This window comes from Acomys minous (assembly GCF_964271855.1).
Source record: "Acomys minous genome assembly, chromosome: 15".
Lineage (NCBI taxonomy): Eukaryota > Metazoa > Chordata > Mammalia > Rodentia > Muridae > Acomys > Acomys minous.
The window spans coordinates 97,508,451-97,532,114 of NC_140497.1; the positions used below are offsets into that span (position 1 = coordinate 97,508,451).

The 23,664-nt window shown below is 55.1% G+C and overlaps 1 protein-coding gene across 6 annotated transcripts; it reads left to right on the forward strand.

The window, feature by feature from the left end:
• Window positions 1-3,400: 3,400 nt before the first annotated feature.
• FGFRL1 (fibroblast growth factor receptor like 1) lies at window positions 3,401-19,032 on the forward strand. Of its 6 annotated transcripts, none has more exons than XM_084759032.1 (7): window positions 3,401-3,529; window positions 6,243-6,335; window positions 14,939-15,211; window positions 16,331-16,411; window positions 16,520-16,804; window positions 16,886-17,239; window positions 17,470-19,032. In XM_084759032.1, the coding sequence occupies exons 2-7, from the start codon at window positions 6,257-6,259 to the stop codon at window positions 17,997-17,999; spliced, it is 1,602 nt and encodes a 533-aa protein (XP_084615158.1). In that variant the 5' UTR covers window positions 3,401-3,529; window positions 6,243-6,256; the 3' UTR covers window positions 18,000-19,032. The 6 variants fall into 6 exon arrangements, with proteins under 6 accessions (XP_084615158.1, XP_084615157.1, XP_084615156.1 ...); XM_084759031.1 differs by lacking the exon at window positions 3,401-3,529 and adding an exon at window positions 5,407-5,722 and having other exon boundaries at window positions 6,092-6,335; XM_084759030.1 differs by lacking the exon at window positions 3,401-3,529 and adding an exon at window positions 5,407-5,722.
• The last annotated feature ends 4,632 nt before the right edge of the window (window positions 19,033-23,664 follow it).

Consider the following 23,664-nt stretch of genomic DNA (forward strand, 5'->3'; position numbering starts at 1 on the left):
TTACTACTCCAAAGGGTAGGAATGGGGGCACATTGGGAAATACTGGAGGGAAACCCTAAATCCTGTAGCTGTATCTCTGGTGCCTAGGACTTTAGTTTTAAATGGCTTAGATGGGTCAACTCATCCAGCTTTGCTGCCTGCAACTTACATCTCTCTTTTGGGGATGGTTCCGGTCCTTGCCTACAACTCTCCTGACAGATGTCTCATAGCTTAGCATCTCCAACATTCTGGGGTGTTCACTGTAGCCAGCTTCACTGTCTTTTTTTTTTTTTTTTTTTTTTGGTTCTTAATTTTTGAGATAGGGTCTCTCTGTGTAGCCTTGACTGTCCTGGAGTAGCTTTGTAGAACAGGCTGGCCTTGAACTCACAGCAATCCTCCTGCCTCTGCCTCCCAAGTGCTGGGATTAAAGGCGTGCACCACTAAGCCCGGCTTTCACTGTGACTTTTATGCAATGGCCTCTCCCAGCCTCTTGCCCTCTTAGGGCCTCCATACGGGGATTTCCCCTTCCAAACACTACATGGCCTCAGTCGCAAATAAAGCTGCTGAGCACATCTGTGCACACATCTTTTGTGGGCCTGGAGGTATGATGCCAGATACTTGCTCAGTTCTTTAAGAGCCTGTGAAACGCTTAACAAAATGGTGGCGCCACATTGCATACTCAGGCAACACATGGTGCCAGTCAGGTTGTCATACTTCCTGCAGCGATGGATCTTTACCATTGTGGTCTTCTCTCTTGCCACCTTGCCAAGAACATGCAAGTCACAGTGGACACAGAAGTGTCCATAAAGTTGGCCTTGTCCTTTGTGATATGGCTCTCTTACTTTTTTCCTTTTTTTGAGATAAGGCCTCACTATGTAGCGCAAGTTGGCCTCAAACTCATAACCCTCTTCTCTCAGCAAGAGATTGCAGGCCCCTGCAGGCGTGTACCACCACCCCTCCCCTGAGTGTTTCCTGTACTTGCTGCACTAAGGACCACAGGTGAGAGACTAAACAGAAGTAAAGACTGAACACGAGTATCTAGTTCCTTATTTTAGGAGAAAGTAGTAGTCTTTCACTGTGTGAGGCTGATTATAGGTTTTGGTGTTTTGTTTGTTTACATTTTATTTACTCTGGTAGCTGCCCTTTGCCAAGCCAAGTAAATTCCTTTCTGTCCCTAGTCTAGGGACGGTCCATTCTGGGTGTCAAAGGTGTGCTGAGCCTGTCTTGTGCTTTTCTGTATCCTGTAGACATCACCTTGGCTTTCCTGAATTGGTTGATTTTTAGAGGCAAAGCCAGTTTTGCAGCTGTAGAGAAGAAGGGTCCCCAAATCTGGACATTCTCTTCATTTTATTGCAGATGTTTAGATATTTACATTTAATGTCATCATAGATAACATCTTGCTTTTATTTTCTCTCTCTCTCTCTCTCTCTCTCTCTCTCTCTTTTTTTTTTTTTTTTTTTTTTTTTTTTTTTTTTTTTTTTTTTGGTATTTTGGGACAGGGTTTCTCTGTGCAGCCTTGGCTGTCCTGGACTCACTTTGTAGACCAGGCTGGCCTCGAACTAACATCGATCAACCTGCCTCTGCCTCCTGAGTGCTGGGATTAAAGGCGTGTGCCACCACCTGACCTTGTCCTTTATTCTTTTGGATGATTTTTCCCCCTTTGTCTCCTGTGAAACTCTTTTTTAAATTATTATTATGTATACAGTGCTCTGCCTACACATACACCTGCAGGCCAGAAAAGGGTATCAGATCACATTATAGATGGTTGTGAGCCACAATGTAGTTGCTGGGAATTGAACTCAGGACTCTGGAGGAACATTCAGTGCCCTTAACCTATGAGCCACCTCTCCAGCCCCTGAACTTACTTTTTAGGATGGGGTCTTTCTCTACTGTCTAGGCCTCAGTTTCAACTCTGAGGCTCAAGCCATTCTCTAGCTGTAGACACTGGAGTAGCTAGGACTGCAGAGTGTCATCAAGCTCTGTTTCCTGTTGGACATTTCAGCCTGCTGCAGTCTAGCTTCAGGTAGCATCGTGTTACCACACAAGCAGAAAATAATTACATTACATTCACATTTTTCTTTGCAGCGTTTGTGTTATTATGATTACATATTTTACACTTTCACATAAGTGGGGTATGGTCACCCCACCCAGCCATCTTTCTCTGTTTTCTTTGCACTCAAGTTCTGTTGCAGTCAAACACAGTAGTCCTTGCTTTGCAACTATCCATCATCTTAACCCCAGGCACTTAATTTCATATCTTGAAATTATATTTGTGGCTGCAAGGGTTTCCCACCCCCCATGGGCAGCGCCATCTCCATACGCAGCCTTACTCTGTAGTCCAGGCTGTCCTAGAATCATGGACTCCTGAGTGCTGGGATGACTGACCCCTCCTGGCTTCCTGCAGCATCTGAAATACAGAAGCAGTCACAGAAAGCACGCGGTGCTCCTACTCTCTGACCCGGCCACCTGTTGTGTCTGGTCAGTTTTCGCAATCTGAGTTATAACTTCACATTTCTTTTCATGTTTTTACAGGACATCTGGAATTTTGCTGAGTGTTTCTGTTTCTGCTCATGCTTCTGAGATGTGACTGGGTTGCTTGGAAGCTGCGAGATCCTCTGGGTCTCAGTCTTACCCATCATCAGGAGGGGGCAAAGCTACTTGGTCTGGGTGATTCTCCCCTACTTCAACCGAGGGGAGCCTCCTTGTATATTCTAGCTACTGTCACCTGAGCTTTCAGGTCTGACTTGGGCTGTGTTGACCTTAACTGTTCTCCCATTATGTCCTGTCTGGCTGAGGTTCTCTGAAGTCTCTGGAGCTCAGTGGATTTTTGTCCTCTTGCCCTCTATCTGCATCTCACCTGGGCTCTGCCTGGGGGTGGCCAGGGCAGTTGTTGGCAGCCATCTCCCAAGAACATATATATATATAAAATCGTCACTGTTACTTGTTTCAGGTAAGAGTGCAAATCTAATCCTTACTACATCTCAGTTCTCCGCAAATCTCTTTGGGGGCACGTGTGCTTTTCAGTCTCTGCAGCTGATAAGAGGCTATCCTCACAGTGAGCTTGGCTGTCTACTTTGTTAGCCACACAGTTCTAGGCCATCACAGAGCCTTACCAGGTCTTTCCGGGGCTCAGAGAATGAGAATCACAGAAAGAGAGAATTAGAGACTGCAGGGTGGAGGAGTGGGTGTGGGTGTTGGAGGGGTGGGGGAGTAGGGGTGGGGGTGGGGCTTACCTGTGCTGGCAGATGCGACAAACTCGTGATGTTCTGGCATGGGATTGTTGACTGGACGCGGAGTAGCCAACCGCCTAGGTTTCACTTTTTAAGGGGGCAGGGCTCGCACTCAAGGCACTCCCTCCGGTTTCGGGTTCCAAAGTGCAGCGAGGCGCAGCGAGCCAGGTTCCAGAGCAGTGCAGTGGTTTCCGGACAGCGGGAGTGGGCACCCTGTGGGCTCCGGCAGGACGTGGCGGGGCGGGGCTGTTAAGTTTCTTCGGGACCTGCTGGACCTATCACCTCCGCCAGGGGGCAGCATATTCTTGAGCCCGGCAGGGGTAAGACGTGGAGAGCCTGGGCCGGCAACTGGGAACAGGTGCAGCCCCCCCGCCCTGCCCCCCCCCCCCCGCCCCGTCACCCCAGCAGGGAGCAGAAATGGTGAAAGAAGGCTGGAGGCGGTAACCAAGGGATTAGGGCCCAGTGGCCTGGAAGCGGGAGGGAAGCAAAGGGCAGTGCTTCCCTTTCTGGCACACCTGCGTTGACACCTCTGTCTTTGAACAAGCCTCACCCATCTGTGGTCTCTGCACCTTCCGGTAACTCTTACCCATTGCCCCCCCCCCCCACTTTTCTATTAGGCTCACCTCCTGTTTTAACTTCCCCACACTTCCCCACCTTGACACACACCTGCCCTCGGCAACACCACACCTGTTGGAGCTGTTCATGCTTCAATGGCATCTCCTCACAGAACTTTCTGTGGAGCCAGGGCCTACTCAGACTAGCCACGTTCACTCTATAGATCTGTTTTGAATGCTTTCTGTGACACCCTGCCCCCAGTACCAGCCCAAGTCCTCTGGTGGCCCAGCAAAGGTTCTGGAGGATGGTTCTGAGACAGTATTGGAGGTCAGATGACTACTGTGCAGGGGGCACAGAAAGCATAGAAGGCAGGTTAGGCTCACCTCCACTTGACCACCAGGAGCCCACACTGGCCCATAAACAGAATTTGGGGCTAGGAACACTAAGAGCTTCTCCAGTTTCATTTTTTTCTCTGGAAGGCTTCCTGGAAGAGGAAGGCTTCTTAGCTCAGAGAAGAGAGGCTGTTTGGATTAGGGTCCTTGGAAGCAGAGCATAGCATACTGTTGGGTAGCTCCCGTATTACAGGTTTTGTGTTGAGGAAACTGTAAAGACCTATGTTTTGATGGATTCCGGCTCTGTGCATGAGGGTAGGCAGAGAGCTTGTGGGGTGGCTGAGCCAGAGAACTGCTTGCTGGAGGGAACTGAGGTGTCGTGGAACCAGGTGGTTTGTCTTATACTATAATATGATCACGGGTAACTCACCAGTTTGTCTGTTTTGTTTTTTTGGTTTTTCGAGACAAGGTTTCTCTGTATAGCCCTGGCTGTCCTGGAACTCTCTTTTAGTCCAGGCTGGCATGGAACTCACAGAGATCCGCCTGCCTCTGCCTCCCGAGTGCTGGGATTAAAGGCGAGCACCACTAAGCCCTGCTCTGTTTTACTTTTGTTTTGTTGAGTTTGATGGGTGTAGGGGGACAGCATGACACCTGCCAAGTAGTAATGACAGAAGGATGTGCTGACTTCTTACCCGTGTTCCGTGATTACTATCACAAAGCAGGTGAGGTGCGGAGAAGCCTCCAGATGGGGCCTTAAGACCCAATCTGCCCTCCTAAAGTCACTTCGGTATAGGTAGATGCTCAGGTCAGGACCTTTTTGGACAAACTGCACTGGAGACCTGCCTCTCTCTCAAACCAGAGCAACACAGCGGTTCTCTGTACTCAAAAAAAGCTTCAAGGGTTCGCGGATTTAAAGTCCAGTAGTCCTTTTGGGTCGTTCAGTTCCCTTCCTTCTGGGCCCGCTAGAGCCAGGACTGGAGACAGGGGGGTAGCGGCCAGTTCTCGGCGCGCCAGGGGCCTGGCTGGTGTGGGTATGGAGTGGGCTCCGCGGCCATCAGCTGGTCTGGAGGCTAGAGGGACCGCGCGTTCCCAGCGCGGCGAGCATGGGGGTGGTGGGGGTGGAGGGGACTGGGCGCGCCGGGGAGTCGCCGGCCCGAAGGGCTGAAGCACTGCGAGGGTTAAGCCGCGAGCTTGGCGGGCACGCGCGCGGATTGGAGCAAAGTTTCGGGGAGGGGCGGGGCACAGGGCGGACTAGGGCTCGCAGATTGGCCGGAAGTTGTGCGGGGCGGAGCTCACGGCTGCTCCGCGCTAGCTCCGGGAGAGTTGACAAAGCCCCGCAGGGAAGGACGCCTCGCGGCGCGGCGCCCCGGGCCCCTCGCCCTGCCGCCCGCCCCTCGCCCCGGCCCGCGCCTAGCCCCGCTGTTGGTCCGCGCGGACAGCGCGTCCCGCGCCCCAAGCCCGGCCTCAGCCGCCAGCGCCCAGGTAGCGCCGCCCCGCCCAGGCCGGGCCCGGGGGGCGCGGGGGGCTGGATGCGGCGCCCGGGGCAGCGATGACCGCGGCGCGCTGCTCGCGGGCCCAGCTCTGACCCTGCTGCCTGCTGGCGCCCGAGCGCCGATCCCTGTCGAGGTGAGCCGGACTGTACGTCCGCGACCCCTTGGAGGGACGGCTGGAGTGGGTTGGAGCGCGGGGGCGCAGGGCAGGGCCGCGATCGCCGTGCGGGGCGGGAGCCGGGCTCGCGCCGAGGCTGCTCCTGTGGGGCCCGCGGCCCTGCCCCGTGCCCCGCCCCCGCCCGCGCCCCACGTGGGCCCCCCCCTCCCAGCGCAAATTTGTCCGCTAATGGCGCAGGCGATTATCTGCGGGGCCGCTCGGGTGTTGTGTGTCCCGCGGGCAGGGCCCGAGTTACAAGCGCCAGGAATCCAGACGGTGTTTGGAGAGGGGGCGGCGGGGGCGGCTGGTAATTAGTGTAAACCCTTTGTCTGCCTTTGATACGCTCAGCGTCTACGCGCCTCGCTTCCTTTGCCTGGAGCTCGGCGCCGAGGGGGGCTGAACCCTGGCTGTGCCGCAGCGACCCGGGTCTTGAGGGCCCCGAGCCCTGAGCCCTGAGCGGCGTCCAGTCCGGCTCCCAGTGACCGCGCCCCTACTCCAGGTCTGACTGGCGAGATGACGCGGAGCCCTGCGCTGCTGCTGCTGCTGCCACCGTTGCTACTGGGGGCCCTCCCGTCGGCTGAGGCGGCGCGAGGTGAGTCCTGGCGCCCAGTCTGGCGCTCTGGCCTCTGCAGCGCCGCCCCTTTCCCGCCAGCCCTGAACCCTGCCACAGTGCACGGCTGGCACACACTCCTCCCGTCTGTGTCTGCCCCATCGCAGCCGGCCGCCAACCCCCACCCTCCGCCCCCTTTTCCATCCTTAACCTGAAGTTACTGTGGGCTTCACATGCCTCCACCTCACTCCTTGGGGTTCACACTCTGGTACCCTCAGCTCACACACCTTGTCTGACACCTCACCTAAAGGGACCCAGAATCACTTGACTTTGCCCTTGCCTAGGTCCCTTCCAGGACACGCTCATAACCTTCACACACACACACATACACACACACACACACACACACTTACAAGTGCATATCTAGGTGGTCGCCTCTCTCCCAGATTCTTGGGGGGGGGTGGACTCTTTGTGGCCACAGAGGACCTTATTGGGTTCCTGGGGACTTGTAGAGACTCTCACAGTGGCTAGCTGAATATAGAGAACATCGGTGACATCTTGGTGGTTAGTGCTAACCCTGATCCAGCCTTCCCCTGACCCAGCTCTGGACCCTTGGCTTGCTTATCTGTTACAGGTAGTGAGCATGTAGTGTAGAGGCTGGGAGTTCCCAGAGCACAAGGCATCAGCAGCATCTCTACTCAGTGAGTTTTGGTCTCTGAGGGAAGACATGTGAAGAGTGTAGACCACAGGGCCACACACACAGCATTTTGTTGCAGCGTACACCACAGTATGGCTTGGATACAACCTCACCCATCTGATGCCCTGTGGGGATCTCTGCCCTAAACCCAGCCCAGGCAAAGGGCATCCACCCAGAGCTGATGGGGTGATACGTGGATTTTTGCCCACGTGTTCCAGTGTCACGGGGCACCGTGCTGATCTCCCCTATGGTTAGGCAGGACTCATGGCCAGGCGGGCCCTTTGGGTGTGTTGGCCACTCAGGATTGTCCTTGCTCTGTCCACCAGTCCTCTGAGGCTTCGCATCTCCTCCCCCCCCAGCGCGGGCGCAGTGAGTTCAACCTGGCCTTATATGGCCACGTTTGGTGTTGGGCGGCGGGCGGCGGCCCAGGTGGGCCTTATGCCACTATAACCCCCCCTTCTGCTTGGGGACTGGCTGGCTGGAGGGTAGGGGCTGTCCAGGCACAGCTGGGCTGGACAGTGTCCTGGGCGTGTAGGCACTTGGGCCATGCTGGGTGAGTTGTCTCTTCATCCCCCAACTGGTGACCCAGTCTTTAGTTTCTCTTTTATTTGTTTGGATACCCCCATCCTTTCACCTGCCTCTTCTTTGGCTGCTCAGACAGGGAGGCTCTAAAGGCCTCTGCCCTGCCACGATCATGGCTGGACTTTCAGGTTGACTGATGGGTGGCAGTGGGCCGCAGCACCCTCTACCTTTTTGCTGACGCCTTTGTCTCCTTTGGCCAAAGCCTTGGGACTGCACCTCATAGCTGGGCCCTGGCTGTGTCAGGGAAGGCCCCCCTGGCCAGCACTAGGGAGCTGGAAAGAGCTACCTTCCAAGGGCAGGGGTGCTGCGGCTGTGGTGGAAGGAGGGCGTTTCCTGAGTTATGTTGACTTCTCCCTTCAGGCACAATCTGGACTGGGGGGGGGGCATAGTTATTCCAAATGCATTCCTTCTCCAGTGGTTCTTCCGTGAGTAGGCCCAATTTTGACCTTAAGCCGGGCCAGAGAACTGCATGTAGAGTTTGGGCTGTTTTGAAAGCTATTTCCCTGGGGTGTCACAGACTCTGGAATCTGTACGTCTCTAGATTCGGATCGTATTTTAAAAGTTCCCCTTTGCCCCAAGTTTCACAATGTTGGTGAATTTGCCTCAAGATATTCCCCCACCGCCCCCCCCCAGTTTGAAAAAAAGATACATTTTGGTTCACTCCACTCAGTTCTGTTTCTCACAGTGAGAATTAAGTGTCAGAGCGGAATACCATTCTCAAAGATAAGTCTCAAAGTGTAGGGCTTTCCGAGAAGTGCCGCCTCTGACCTTTTGTAAGGATGGCTCTGGGATCAGTCTCTGAGCAGCTCACACAGGTTTCTCTTGTCTTTTGGACCCAGCCTTTAGGTTTGGAGCGAGCGGGCCCTGGTGATGGTTAGAGGGCCTGTCGTGGCTGTCCATTGCAGCAGTTTGCCGGGAGCGCTGTGTTGTAGAGGGTGGGTGAGGCCGCTTGTGTGGAGCTGACCCTGGCTTTTGACCAGGCTGTAGAAGGCCTCTGTTCTTCACAGGCTGTGAGTGATCAGAGTGTGGCTGGAAAGAGGTGGGTGTTCAGGAGCCAGGCCTAGCTAGCCCCTGCGAGGTAGGGATATGGGCCAGCCTCCCATTCACATCTGGGGCCCTATTCCTGGAAGGGAAAATAAATCACTGTCCCCATGGGGGTGGGGAGGGAGCTGCGAACAAAGTCGCCTTTGGCTAGGCCTGGAAATACCGACCACAGGCTCCTTTATCCTTTGTGCAGGATCAATGGGCCTCTGGGCTCTCAGAGTTGCCTTTCAGTCTGCCTGCCCTGTGCTGTGGCCCTTACTAGGGAAATGTTGGTTTTTCCCCAGCTGAGGCCTCTAGTCTCTGGCTTTCCTGGCCTTGGCTCAGTCTTTGCTGGTAGTGCTGGGGGCAATTGGCTGTGGCCCAACAGCCTCATTCCCCTCCTGGCCACCTGCCCTCTGTATCGCCAGGGCCTGATGCTTCGCCACAGTGGCCTTGTCTCCCTCTTTTTGCCTTAATATGGCAGCTCCAGAATACATAGGCAGTAAGGCGTGTCTGCGTCTCTGTTTCCATACTTCGTAGGTGCTCTCCTCACCTTGCTACCTGCTCTTCTGACCAGTGCTCTTGCCTACACCTCAAGGTGAAGGGGAGTAGGTGGTTCCTCAGAATGGAGCTGGAGTAGCCTCTTGGCAGGTGTAGGCTGGGTAGGCCTAGGAGAGGTGGACAGAAGGAGCATGCCACTGCGCGGCTGTTAAAAGCAAGTGCTTCCCACTGAGCAGGAAGTACATCCCCTCTTTCCACCAGGAGTCTATTTCCTGAGAGAATCATGTGAGCTGCCAAGGACCTGCAGAGCTAGGTGTAGTGGTGTCACCAGCAGTGGGTGGCAAGGGAGCAGCCGTCTGCTGTTCTGACTCAGGTGTGGGGCTGAACAGCAGGAGAAGGTTTTAGCCCTTGACGACAGTGCTGGTAGCCCTCCAGGAACTTGGAACACCAGACCAGAGACTTCTACCGAGCTGCCCCTACACTCCTCGCAGCCTACATTCCAGCTTCCGGTGGTGGCAGTGTGACTTGGACTGAGGTTATGTGCCACACATGCTGCAGACAACTGGGCCCCTTGGGAAGCCCACACATCCTCACTCTGTCCCTAAGAAATCTCTGTGTTGGCAGTGGTGTGGGCTTTGGGTGGGTTTGCCTGGACTGGTTGGTTTAGGCGGTCCAAACATTCCTTCAGTCTTTGTAGGGGCTAGGTGGCATGTTGCCTTAGCAACTGCCTCAGGAACTTTGGGTTCAGGAAATAGTCTTATTTTGACAGTTTTTGAGGTAGCAGGGGTCAGAGTTTAGCCTTGTTTAGGGACAGAAGCCTGCTGGTTGCCCTGACTTGAAGCTAGCCCATGCCCTGACAAGCTGGCATTTGTGAGAAGAGGGTCAGGGGCTGGATGTCCAGATGAGTCCCCTCCAGTGGGCCTGAGGCAGTCCCTTTATATGTGTCTCCTATAGGGCTGTGGCCTTATCTAATACCTGTGCTACGATATGTGGTCTTGGCGAGTCAGGGAGTGTCTAGGAGCTAGCAGTGTACAGATGTGGTAGCTGAGGTACTCCGGAGAGAGGAACAGACCTAGAGGACTAGGTATTGCTTCCAGAGAACCCTCTCCCCACGTCCTTCCAGCTTGCCTAATTGCTACTGCTGGGCAACAGGCAAGCTGGCTCTAAGAACCAGCTTGTTGGAGCATGATGCCTTTTTGGGGTGCCTGGATGGCCTTGGTTTATAGAATAGCCACCTGCCTGGGTCCTTTCAATCCGGCTGCAGAGCCTGTGGGTCTGGCCCTTGGGCACCCTCAATTTGCTGCCAAGCCTTAGCCCTCTGACAGTGCTGGGCTTGTGCGTTATTGTCCATAGTGAGTGAGTGAGTGAGTGTGCGCACGCCTTAAGACAACAGAGCCTAACCCTGCATACCTAATGGGCAGTTGGGCCTTGCGACTGTTACCTGTGCTCTTTCTCTTGCGGGACATCTCTGCTATTTATTTCATGGGTTTGGCCCTCCTAGCTGTTGCTGGCCCTAGAAGACTTGTCTTCCCTGTCCTGGGGCCCCAGCTGTGTGTATTGTGGGATATAAACCCTCATAGGCAGGGGCCAGGGCAGCGCCTTGGTAGGGTGCGTCGTATCAGTCATAGAAAGATCATTACCTGGTAGGCCCGTCACTATCGTCAGGTGCCTTGGGACACTAGCTAGGTTGGCTTCTGTTGTAGACCCTGCAGGGGTGTCCAGAGAGCTTATCCTGTGTGGCTGAAGCTCATCTCACTACCCTCTGAGTCCCCTACTCAGTCACTTTGCATCTTCAGGAGGAGAGTCTCTGTGAGCTAGCTGACCCAACCCCATAGCCAAGCTCACTGACTAGCCGGAGAATTCCTTTCAGGCCAGAAATTCCTAGGGCTGTGCAGGCCTCACCAGGGCCAAGCTGGGCCTGAGCTGGCCAGGTGGTTTTTCTCACGTCACATTCTTACTTTGTTCAGGGTCAGTTGCCAGCCAGTGCCTGGACCACCGGCCGTTTGAGGAGGGGAGTTCAGGTGAACAGGCCTGGAACCCCAGCTTTCAGCTGTGACTGTCCTACCAGTTCTCAGGCTCTAACCCCGACCCTTTGGGCATTTCCCCCTGTAGTCCCCGGCCTGGCATCTAAGACCTGACACTCACCACATCCTTCAGGTGAAGAACTTCTACACAGACGATGCCTCCTGCAGAAGGTCCCCAATGCTGTCCCCTCCTGTGTGAATGTTTAGTCTGGTCTGGCTGGGGCTGCATGGGTTTTCAGAGGTATGGACATGGCTGACCTTGCTGTAGAAGTTATGGAGAGGCCAGAAGCTGGTATAGCTCCCTTCGTGGCCTGGGGCCTTCAGGGCGTGAACATCCCAGTGTCTGCTCTTCATGTTACACGTCTGAGGGCCAAGAACACACCCACTTTTGTTGTACCTGTGTTCACCTGCCCCAGCCTTCTGGATCCAGTCTGTGTTGGGCTTTCTCAGGTCCCCGGGATTCCTGAAGGAGGAGCTAGCCTGGGTGGGTTAGTCAGACAAGCCCTGTTGGAGGTTCAGGTATGGCCATTGGGCCCCAGCCTCTGCGAGAGCTCTCCTGCCTGCAGAGTGTGGGGGCAGTAGTGTCCCCGGTGCCCTTGAGCTGCAAGTCCTTAGTTTCCTCGCTGCTTGGGTAGAGTGGATGGCTGTCCAGGTAGAACAAAGGGGGCTGTGTTTCCTGAGTTAAATATAGATCCAAGGTGGCCATATTATGGCCCAAATTCCCAGAATTCTAGGGGCTGGGCTTTTTGTGCGCAGGGATGGAAGGGTTCCTTAAGTGGCTCTCTGTAACAAGCCTGAGGCCCAACCCTACGGTGGGGTACAGTAGAGCTCAGTTGGGGGCAGGGCAGGCAGGGTACTGTTTGCTTTAGGATAAGGCTGGCTCCTCTGGCCAGCCTGTCGCCAGCTTGTCCCCCAGCAGTGTGTGTGCGCAGGCAGGCCCCAAGGTCCACTCTTCCGGTCATCTGGCGATCACTTAGCCCTGTCCCTCGGCAGTGGTCACGGCAGGCCTCCTGTATCTTTGTGTTCTCTCCTGGGCCTTTCCCTCTGTCTGAGGCTAGGCGGGATGGTGCTTCCTGTAGGCGTGGCGATGCTAGGTTTCTCTAAGGATCTCCCTGTGTGGTGTAGGGTGATGGGGTTAGTCTGGCTTTGGGGCCTTCCCAGGCATGCCCACAGAACACCTCCAGGCCGCTGAATGAATGTAAGTGTGAATGTATGGGTCAGTCCGTGAGGCCAGGTGCCAGATTGGTTGGGAGCCGTGGGGCCAGGCACGGCTTTTGCCAGTTTCTCTTTGACCTGAAGCCTGGGAGGGGCACTGTGAGTGGGGGGGGGGGTTTCAGACAGTGGCAGGTGGTAGGCAGGGGTTGATTGGGAATGGGGCTGAGACTTGGCAAGGCGTAGGGGAGGGATCCCAGGAGCCCGTGTGCTAAGCGCCCAGCAGCCTTTCACACTGTAAGCCTGAGGAAACATTTGGGGCAGCTGTGCTTGGATCGGGCCTGCTGCCTTAGGTGGTCTATTAGGGGGGAGGGTGGGGGGAAGGAAAGTGAGGAAGAGAGCTGTTGTTGAGACCTCGGTAGCAGCTTCGGGCCCAGGTCAGGGATGAAGGGAACTGAGTGGAAGCAGAGATGTGACTTGGAGAAGAGGGTCTCAGAAAAAAATGGGAAAGGGTCTGGGCCGTGTGAATACAAGTGAAAGAAGAGGTTTGGGAGGACTCTCTTGCTCTGTGGCTCCCTGCCCCACTGAGCAGGAGTAGTTAATGCCCTTGGGTTTTCACTGGGAGACATAGCCCCCTCCCCTTGCACTGACTTCTTCTGCCTCCTTAGAGCCACCGTAGTACTTTAGAGTGGGTCCTGGGAGGGAGGTGTACCATAGGGACTTGGGAGGCAGTCTCTGGGAGTCTGAAGACATCCATAGGGGTATGCCTGAGCCGAAGGTGGCCACATTAACTAGGGTAACTGCATGCTGAGGAAGTGCCAGCTGATTACAAAGCACATGTGCCCCCAGGCCCTGTGCAGCACTAACCACTGAGTCTGAACAGACGCCCTGTTGGCACGCTTCTGCTCGGCTAACTGTGCATGCTCTGCCCAAGACCATCAAGGCTAGAATTATCTGATGTGCTGGGTAGATGCCTCTCACTGACAGATTAGAAATGCGACATGTGGGTGGTCTGTAGGACTGTGGGTGCCTCTGATTGTTCAGAGGTGACCCTGTGACAGCCTTGAGCAGTGGCTGCAGTTCACATCCTTTCCCCCTTAACCCTATACCTTGCTGACACCTACAGGCTCTGTGCACTATGTCCTCACTCTCCTAGCCAAGCGCTCACTTGCTGCCTGAGACACCTGGTCACACTCCTGTCCTTGTCCTTCAGTCCGGAGATACCTTCTTGCTTTCTTTCTTTCTTTCTTTCTTTCTTTCTGAAGATATATTTGTTTATAACATATACAGCATTCTGCCTTCATGTATGTCTGCACACCAGAAGAGGGCACCAGAACTCATTATAGATGATTGTGAGCTGTCGTGTGGTTGCTAGGACTTGAACTCAGGACATCTGGAAGAGCAGACAGTGCTCTTAACCACTGAGCCATCTCTCCAGCCCCCTCCCCCCAATACCTTTTTTCTTGATGGCTGGAGCTAAGGAGAAGGGTGTGTGGTGTGGGTCAGTGGTGTTAGGAGTGTATTTCTGATGGCTAGAGTTGTGGGTTCAAGGAATTGGCTGTTTCTAAGATGGTTTTGACTTGTGGGACTTGAGCCTCTGCTATGCCCCCCCCAAGACCCAGTGCGTTCTTCCTGGTGACACAGGTTCCCTGAGTGGAGTCGAGGTTAGGAACCGAGTGCCTGTGCCCAGCCACAGCTCATCCTGTGGACCCCAGTAACCCTCTTGATACTTGTCCTCTGACCCCTTGGATTTGGGGTTGTGACCCTGTGAGGCCTAGCCACTTGACAGGCTAGGACCCCTGGGACTGGCTGACAGTTCAGAGCGAATTCTGTCCATGAACTCAGACATAGAGCACACAGACAGAACAACCAGTTCATACACGGGTGTATACACATTTGTGCCTATAGGTGTCCTCACTGATGGGCGTATATGGCAGTGAGTGCTGGCAAACACCAGCTCTTTATCCTGGTGATTGCTCTTGCTGACCCGTTTCCATGCTGTCCCTTCCCTGGGCCTGACTGATCAGGGATGAGGAAACGTCAGGTGCCAGAGGTAGCACAATGTGTAGCCAGAACATAAGATACACTACGAGGCTATGTGTATAGAAACGAGACCAGCCGAAGCCTATCCTGTTTGTCCTGTTCCTGTGGCCCCCTCCTTCCTTCCTTCCTTCCTTCCTTCCTTTCTTTTTTTGGTTTTTTGAGACAGGCTTTCTCTATGTAGCCTTGGCTGTCCTGGACTCACTTTGTAGACCAGGCTGGCCTCGAATTCACAGAGATCCACCTGCCTCTGCCTTCCAAGTGCTGGGATTAAAGGTGTGCACCACCACCGCCCGGCCTGGCCCCCTCCTTTCTGACCAGGGAACAAGTAGTTCTCTCTGGTGAGACAAAGGCATGGCCCTGTTTTTTTTGGTTTGAATTTTTAAACATATTATCAAGTTGAGCTGCGTCCTGCCTGCTGTGGTGATGCAGCAGCAGCAAGGTGTTCGAGGCTGACATAGTGGGGTGCTGGGGATAGGCTGCTGTCGTTGGGAAGCAGGGGGTTCCAAGCAGACTGCCTTGGTGGAGTCTGGGGGAGGGTGTTCCCAGCACCGGTGTCAAGCTTTTGTCCCCCACCCCCACCCCCACATGCGCTCCCCCCCAACCGAGTCCTCTAACTCCTGCAGGACCCCCAAGAATGGCAGACAAGGTGGTCTCACGGCAGGTGGCCCGCCTGGGCCGCACCGTGCGGCTACAGTGCCCGGTAGAGGGGGACCCACCACCGTTGACCATGTGGACCAAAGATGGCCGCACAATCCACAGTGGCTGGAGCCGCTTCCGTGTGCTACCCCAGGGGCTGAAGGTGAAGGAGGTGGAGGCCGAGGACGCAGGTGTTTATGTGTGCAAGGCCACCAACGGCTTTGGCAGCCTCAGCGTCAACTACACTCTCATCATTATGGGTCAGTTTGGTTCGCGAGTCAGAGATTATGGTTGGGCTAAGATCGCCTGGGCACAGCGTGTACGGCAGACACCCCGATCCTCCCACCCTGTTTGTTCAGCCTGCGTCACATCTGCCTGGGCACAGACGGGTCCAGGAGGTCTTCCGTGTCCCCATTCCCAGCCTGGGCCTTAAGACAACCTAGGCACCCCCTGCCACCGGGTCAGCCTTGGGCCTTTGTTTCCAGGTGACAGAAATGGATGGTGGGTGGTGCCCAGGCAGTGTGGTTCCACTGAAGAGCTGCTGGGTAGGGTAGGGTGGAGTGGGCTGAGGACTTGGCAGTGTAAGCTTTGGCAGCCATGACTTTGAGGCTCAGGTTTCAGAGTTCAGAGAGGCCGCAAGAAGTGAATGGCCTCTGTTCTCTTCTGTCCCTGGGGCCCAGTCGATAGGGAATGGGCAGGTGTCTTTGATGACACACCCTCCACACATTGGGAGCTGGCATGGCCCACCTTCTTTGCTGGGCTCCCTGGTGTGGGGCCCTGGGCCTAGCTGACTCTCTTTGCAGTGGAGGTCTAAGGTAGTGGCCTGAGACAGCCTGGCCCTTAGTCCCAGGCTGGGTGGAAGAGGCGGCTGTCCTAGGGCAGCAAGGGGACATTCCTTATTACGCCCTTCCCCCCTGCCCCCCCGCCCCCACTGTCCACTATAGGCCTCAAGGCCTTCTCTGGGTTTGGGATGGGAATATTACTGCTGTCCACCCTCCCCACCCCCATCCTTTCAAAGAGGATGATGACCAGGCGGTATGTAAGCCGTGTCTCTGCACCAAGCACTCGGCCCCTTGATGTGGGCTAGGGTTACTGCAGCTGCTGGCTGGGCCTGGCCCCCTCCTCCCAGGCCCTGCAGACCCCCCGGAGCCAGGGTGGGGGGCAGTTCTCCAGTCCTACCAAGCCTATCAGGGTCACCTGCACCCAGGGAGGGGGGCTGGCAGGCCGCCCTTGCCCAGCTGTCCCTGAATCCTGACATGTGGGTGTGTCCATGGCCTTTGCTTGGGTTCTAGGGCTGTCTAAGCCAAGCCGTGCTGGGTACTGAGGAGCAGCTCCCCTGTACCTCTCACCTGGCCTCCGTATGACCTATTTCTCTACAGACGATGTCAGTCCAGGGAAGGAGAGCCCTGGGCCTGGTGGCTCTTCCGGGGGCCAGGAGGACCCAGCCAGTCAGCAGTGGGGTAAGCGTGGGGTAGGGAGACTCTGTGTGCTTGGAATGGGGCAGTGCCATTACCCTGGCGTCCTCACACACCCCTCCCCACTGACCTTGATGCCTCCCTACCCCACAGCACGGCCTCGCTTCACACAGCCCTCCAAGATGAGGCGCCGAGTGATCGCACGGCCGGTGGGTAGCTCTGTGCGGCTCAAATGTGTGGCCAGCGGGCACCCGCGGCCAGACATCACGTGGATGAAGGATGACCAGACCTTGACACGTCCAGAGGGCAGTGAGCACAGGAAGAAGAAGTGGACGCTGAGCTTGAAGAACCTGAAGCCTGAAGACGGTGGCAAGTACACGTGTCGCGTATCCAACCGGGCGGGTGCCATCAACGCCACCTACAAAGTGGACGTGATCCGTGAGTGGCGGGTCTGGGGTAGGACAGGGTCCCGTGGTGCCTGGAGCTGTGCTGACACATGTCCATTTGCCCCTGGCACAGAGCGCACCCGCTCCAAGCCGGTGCTCACGGGGACACACCCTGTGAATACAACAGTGGACTTCGGTGGAACAACATCCTTCCAGTGCAAGGTGCGCAGCGACGTGAAGCCGGTGATCCAGTGGCTGAAGCGGGTGGAGTACGGCTCTGAGGGTCGCCACGACTCCACCATTGACGTGGGCGGCCAGAAGTTTGTGGTGTTGCCCACTGGTGACGTGTGGTCACGGCCTGACGGCTCCTACCTCAACAAGCTGCTCATCTCTCGGGCCCGCCAGGATGATGCTGGCATGTACATCTGCCTGGGTGCAAACACCATGGGCTACAGTTTCCGTAGTGCCTTCCTCACTGTATTACCAGGTGTGTGGGGGGGCTGCCCACCCCATGTTTGCTCTCAGTCCCTACCACTGGTCTTGACTGTCCTGGGTGGGTCCCCAGTGTCCACCTGGCAGGTGGGGGCCTCTCTCTCCTTTCCCCTTCCTTATGGGTCATCCTTGCCTCACAGGGAGTCCAGGAGTACTGTGTATGTGGTTCACACTTGGGCTGGTTGTCCCACTAGTGTAGGGACAACCTCTTGCTCTCTCTTGCAGACCCCAAACCTCCAGGGCCTCCTGTGGCTCCTTCATCCTCAACCACAAGCCTGCCATGGCCTGTGGTGATCGGCATCCCGGCTGGTGCTGTCTTCATCCTGGGCACCGTGCTGCTCTGGCTTTGCCAGACCAAGAAGAAGCCTTGTGCCCCTGTGTCTACCCTCCCTGTTCCCGGGCATCGGCCTCCAGGGACATCCCGAGACCGCAGTGGTGACAAGGAACTGCCGTCATTGGCTGTGGGCCTATGTGAGGAGCAAGGGTCCACCATGGCCCCCCAGCACATCCTGGCCTCGGGCTCAACTGCCGGCCCCAAGTTGTACCCCAAACTGTACACAGATGTGCACACGCACACACACACGCACACATGCACACACACACTCTCATGTGGAGGGCAAGCTTCACCAGCACCAGCATGTCCACTGTCAGTGCTAACTGCGGCCAATCTCCAAGCGCTGTGCCCTGAGGTAGGCATATGGGGACCAAGGCAGCAGGCTGGAAGGATTGAGAACAGTGGAGGCAGAGTGGCTTAGGGTGGCCTGTGGTAGGCACTCACAAATTTGGCCATATAGACATGTGTTCTACCAGATGAACTGACAGCCAGACCCCAACACAACACATTTAAAAACACAAATGTGTGCGCAAGTGCACGCACAACTTGAGAAGCCTTCCGGAGGATTTGTGGTGTGACTTTGCAGTGACATGTAGCAATGGCTAGTTGAAGGAATCTCCCTCAAGTCTTAGTGGTCATGGCCACTTCCCCACCCCTGCCCACCCGTGTCCCTGCCTGGCCTTGGTGGCTACTTTTGCCTACATGTGCCCTGGGTGTCCAGGAGCCCACCAGCAACCTGGCTGGGGTGAGTAGGGCAACCATCCTAGATATTTGAGCCACGCTCCCCTTGCTAGAGAGAAGGGCCTCAATATTTATATTTAAGAAGTGAAATAATATTAATAATGATGTAAGGAGGGCTTTGACACAGAAACTCTGACCTGCCCTGGGGCCTGGGACTTGCCTGGCCTTGTGGTTACATTGGGTACCCTCACTGTCCATGGCTGCTTGGCCTTGTGGTTACATCATTGGGTGCCCTCACTGTCCGTGGCTGCCCGGCTTTGTGGTTACATCATTGGGTACCCTCACTGTCCATGGCTGCCCGGCCTTGTGGTTACATCATTGGGTACCCTCACTGTCCATGGCTGCCCGGCTTTGTGGTTACATCATTGGGTACCCTCACTGTCCATGGCTGCCCGGCTTTGTGGTTACTTCATTGGGTACCCTCACTGTCCATGGCTGCCTGGCCTTGTGGTTACATTGGGTGCCCTCACTATCCATGGCTGCCTGGCCTTGTGGTTACATCATTGGGTACCCTCACTGTCCATGGCTGCCTGGCCTTGTGGTTACATCATTGGGTACCCTCACTGTCCATGGCTGCCTGGCTTTGTGGTTACATCATTGGGTACCCTCACTGTCCATGGCTGCCTGGGCTCTGTAATTTTATATAGAGTTTGAGCTGAAGCCTCGTATATTTAATTTATTTTGTTAAACAAAAATGTGCCTCCTTTTCCTCATTCTGGTGTTTTTACCTGGGGTTGCTCTCTGTGTGTATTTGCCAGTGAGCACGCACACACACACATGTCCACTTTTTTGTCTACTCACGTACTTGTACTGGTATGCATGTGTGCATACATGTGCCAGCATACATGTATACACATGTACTGACACTATGCCTGTGTCTCTCCTCTAGGGAAGCGCTTGCCTTGCCTTGCCTTTCCTACGCCTCAGGCCTGGGGTTTGCCAGGCTTTGTCCTCTGTGGTACCTCAGGCGTCTGAGCTTCATGGTGCACCAGGAGTAGCTGCAGCTAGCTAGTGGTATGAGGTGTTTGGGCATCACGCTGGGGCCTGTTTGGAGTGCTGCTCTGCACACCTGCCTAAGTACTATGCCTCTGTTCGGTGCATGATCTTGTCCTAGGCTGGGAACCTACATTTTCTTGTTCCATTTTGTGTGGCCTTAGCAGGAAAGCTGCTTAGAGTTGGAGTAGGGCCAGCCCCAGGTCACAGTAACCTCTGCCCTCAGGGCTTCCAGCTGTACATGTTCCCAGGTACTCCTATGGTGATGTGGCAGCTCTTTTCTATCAGGGAAACTGAGGCTCTGATTCACCTAGCCTTTTTGGAGGCTGGGATGTCTGTCTGTCCCAGGTTCAGAGCTAAGACACAGGGCTGGGCATATATCTGAGTAGTAGAGTGCTTGTCTAATAGCTAGCAAGTCAGTTCAATCTAAGATCCCACATGCACAACCCACCAAGGTCCTGCCGTGGTTCTGAGAGCGTCTCCCAGAGAGAGGTTGCCTTTCTTAGCATTTACAGTTAACAAGCGGCCAGATGGTTTCACCAGCATCTCTCCATGTGGACTCCTCAGGAGTAGGGTTAGTTTCTTACAGGTCTCCATCACACAGGACAGCTCCTAGCCCTTGGCCTTTTGGGGTAGCCACATTGGGGTGGTCCTGGCTGTTAGTGACAGGGCCATCTCTGGCTGCCAGGTGCTGGGGGTGCCCAGGTGCATGTTCAAGGCACAGTGGGTCTTCATGCCCATAGCTGGTGGTAGACGGATGTTCCTCAGACAGGGATGGCTGAGCACTAGGCCAAGTTTCTCTGAGGTAGAAGGAGTTGGGAAGAGGGGGACCCTTAGGCAGTAGGCTACTTGTGTCGTACAAACGCACCGTTCCAGGGAGCAGGCAGAGAGGAGCCACTCTGAGGGAGGGGAGACCCAGCCTTGAGCCCTTATCTTTGGCCTAAGGCCAGGAACCAACCAATGAGTGAGAGCAACCCCTCACTCACCCTCCGCCTTTCATCTGCTGCCTTATAGGCAAGATCTTCCTGGGGAGAGCAGCAGGTGGTGAGCGACTGGGAAAAGGGTTGCAAGGTAGGTAAGGCAACCTGCCCTGGAGCTTAGAGCTCTGTGTCTGCCTCAGACCATGGCTGTCCCCGCTCACGTGCAGGAGCTGTGAGCCCATGTCTCCAGCTCAGCTCTGGAAAGGCCTCATGTGAATGTGCTTGGTTCATCCCTGTAAAGGTACATGCTGGTCACCCCACCCTGTTTCCCGGTTGCTGTAACACGTTTTCAAAGCTGAATTCACCGTCTTCCCCATGTGCCCAGAGGGCTGCTGTGTCACATGGGTAGAAATAAATGACCTGTGTGCTTTGAGCTTGAGAAGAAGAGGACAGTGCCTCTGAGGACAGCCTGCCAGTGCCCAAAAGGTGGGCATGGAGTAGAGACACCTAGCCTTACTGATGGGAAGCACCTGTCTGTCCACCTAAGCGTCCCCTCTTTCCAAGCCTGTGTCATCCAGATGCTTCCTGCTGCCCAGGCTTAATATGTGCTGAGTGTGGTGGCCTGCTGAAAGCTGGGGGCAAAATTGTTGGGGAGATGAGGAACTGTGGCTCCAGGACAGAAGAAGGGGCCTGAAATAGCTCTCCCCTGCCTGCTGAAACCCTCTCACATGGGCAAGTACACATGTCCCTAGCTTTCCCTACTTAGAGGTCAGGAGGGGATACTGCTGTCCTTGGTGTGGCCCATAGGCCCGCCAGGCATAGTGTCCTCTAATTGGATGTCATGTAGGAGGAGATTCAGGGAGTGGTGGGTGCATTAGCGATGCGGTAGGGAGCCATGCCTGAGCCTCCATCTGACCCATCTAGGCAGTGATAAGCTGATTCACTGGAAAAGCCGGCAAACTTGAAAGGTTGGCGCAGGCTCTGACACCCTTGGGTGTGACACCCCTCCCTCCTCCAGCTTCAAAGGATGTCCATGCGCTGTCCTGCAGCTGTCCCTGGGGGCAGGGAAGGGCCAAGGCTAATGCCCAGGGAAGGGTGATAGTACAAAGATGAGTTGAGAAGGACACTGGCTGCTGCCCCACCCTGCAGTCAGAGGACCTGGCTAGAGATCAGAGCCTTGTTCCAGGACCAGGACATAGCCACAGAGGAACTGTGACACAGAAGAGGAGCTTGGGGTGGAGACACCTTAAAAGCCACAGACTTGGCCAGAACACCAGGCATAGCCAAGAAGAGCTGCCCTGATCTCCCAGACATCACAAAGCTGGGCCCTATGTAGCCAGGCTGAGCCTCCAGCATCAGGGACAGAGTGTGGTGACCTGCTCTTCAGTGCGGAGGGCAGTTCCTCCCACAGTTGTGGTAGCGCACCACGCAAAGAACTTCTTGTGTCCTAGTAGAAAAAGGAGCTCTGTCTAGCTTTGTGGTGTAGGAGCTGCAGTATTCATTCTAGAGCGCTTTGGCAGAACCCTTCTGAGAGTTGTGTGTCTGCAGATGCAGGTGGTAGGCAGGGCGCCTCTCAGCTATATGAAGACCCAGGCGTATTTCTGCAGCACCATAGAGTCCCAGAGCTGACGCTTTATTATGGCCTCACAAGTCTCTTAATGAGGTGAGGGATAATGTGAAGGGTATGCTTGCTTCAGGCCATGGCTGGGCTGACCAAGTTTCTGGGTGATCATTTGATTCCACTGTTACCCGAGTCAGCCACCCAGGAACCCCGTGGTGAGCTTGGACAGGATAGCCATCTTTGGTGGCGATGGTTCCTCAGAGGAGGCGTGGGAAGTTCTAAGAGGGACCTCTGCGATGGCAACTCCAGCCTGGATTGGAGCCACCTGGATCTGGAGAGGAAGGAATGCCAGTATAGCTGGAGGCAGGGTCTGTTTGTAGCAGAAACGGATGCTAATCTGGTTCCAGTTCTGGGCCCTCTGACTAGCCTAGGACCTAGGCCTGGCGCTGTACAACTCCCACTTGGAGACAGGTAACCCTTCCCTGGGGTGGGGGTCTTGGTAAGTCTGAAGATCACCCTGAGGCCCCTATTGCAACATGGAAAGACTGATACATATAATGGAACCTTGTATGACCTCACCTCATGGTCGGCCAGGGCACCTTTCCTGTTCCAGATCTGGGCCAAACCCCAGTTCTTAATCCTTCCAAGCCAGCCTTATCCAAGCAAGATCACTGCCTGGTCAGATTTGGATCCTCAGTTGTCCTGTCTCAGCCTTCCCTGGTTGCTATACATCACTGGCTCTTCGTGGTCCCACCCATGAAGAGTTCTGGTAGCTGTCCATGCTGTCTTCCCATCATGCCCCACCTGAGGCATCAAAAGCCTCCATGAGCTTTCTTCATTCTCACTTGGGCTCAGAGCCTCTCAGGTCAGCCAATGAGGAGAGGAGAAGGTTGGTACTCATGATATCCACCAAAACTGGCAGAAAATTGCCTCCGAGGCAATACTGGGCGGTGGGCTTGCCATGCAGTGCGCTATACCTGAATGGGAGACTGCCTGTGCTTGCTGTCCAGGCTTCTCTGACCCCATAATCTTGAACCTCCAGCTAGGACCAGGCCCAGCTAAGGTAGGATAAAGAGCATTCTGTGCTCACTAGGAGTTGGGGTTCCGGAGGGCCTCTGCGGACTGATCTGCAGGACCCTGGCTCCATTCTGGTACCTTGCTGATAGCAGGGTTGAGCAGGTCCTGGCTTGGTGTCTGATGTAAATGGAAGGCCAGCAGGAGGGTCCTCACCAGACTACCCCCTCGCTCCTCGTAGCGGACAGGGAAGTTGGCCAGTTAATGTCATCTTCCTGAGGAAGTTCTGATGGTCAGTGCTTACCTCCAGGGAAGGTCATGATTCTCTACTGTGTGCAGTGGGACTTGGAACAGAAGGGTGAGACAAAGGGTCCAGAGTCCCTTGTCTTTGAAGAGAGAAGAGTTAAAGGTGCTCAGTGGGGTGACCCTGAATGTGACCTGTTGAGCACAGGCAGCTCTACCCTGTGACCTCTACTCATCCTTTCAGACTGCCTGCAATCCCACTGTTGGCTGGGTTTGGATACTGGATCATGTTGGCCTAACTCAGGGTCTCCTTTCACAAAAACCATACTCCTTCCAGACCTTGCCTGGCTCTCTAACATGCCTAGATGATGGGAGAGGGACCCCAGAGACCCTGGCTGCCCAGGAATGTAGGGTAGGCATAAGGAGAAACATGGGCAAGTGACCCTGCTTTCTGCAGGGTGATACAACTGATTTCTTCAGGCAACCCCTTTCCTTTAGAGACCTCAACTCTGGAATCTGTGTGGTGTGCAACTAGGCTGAATGGCCTGAGAAGTGTAGCCCTGGGAGATCCAGGGCTGGGTCTGGGTGAGAACACTCTGACCTGTATTTGAAGA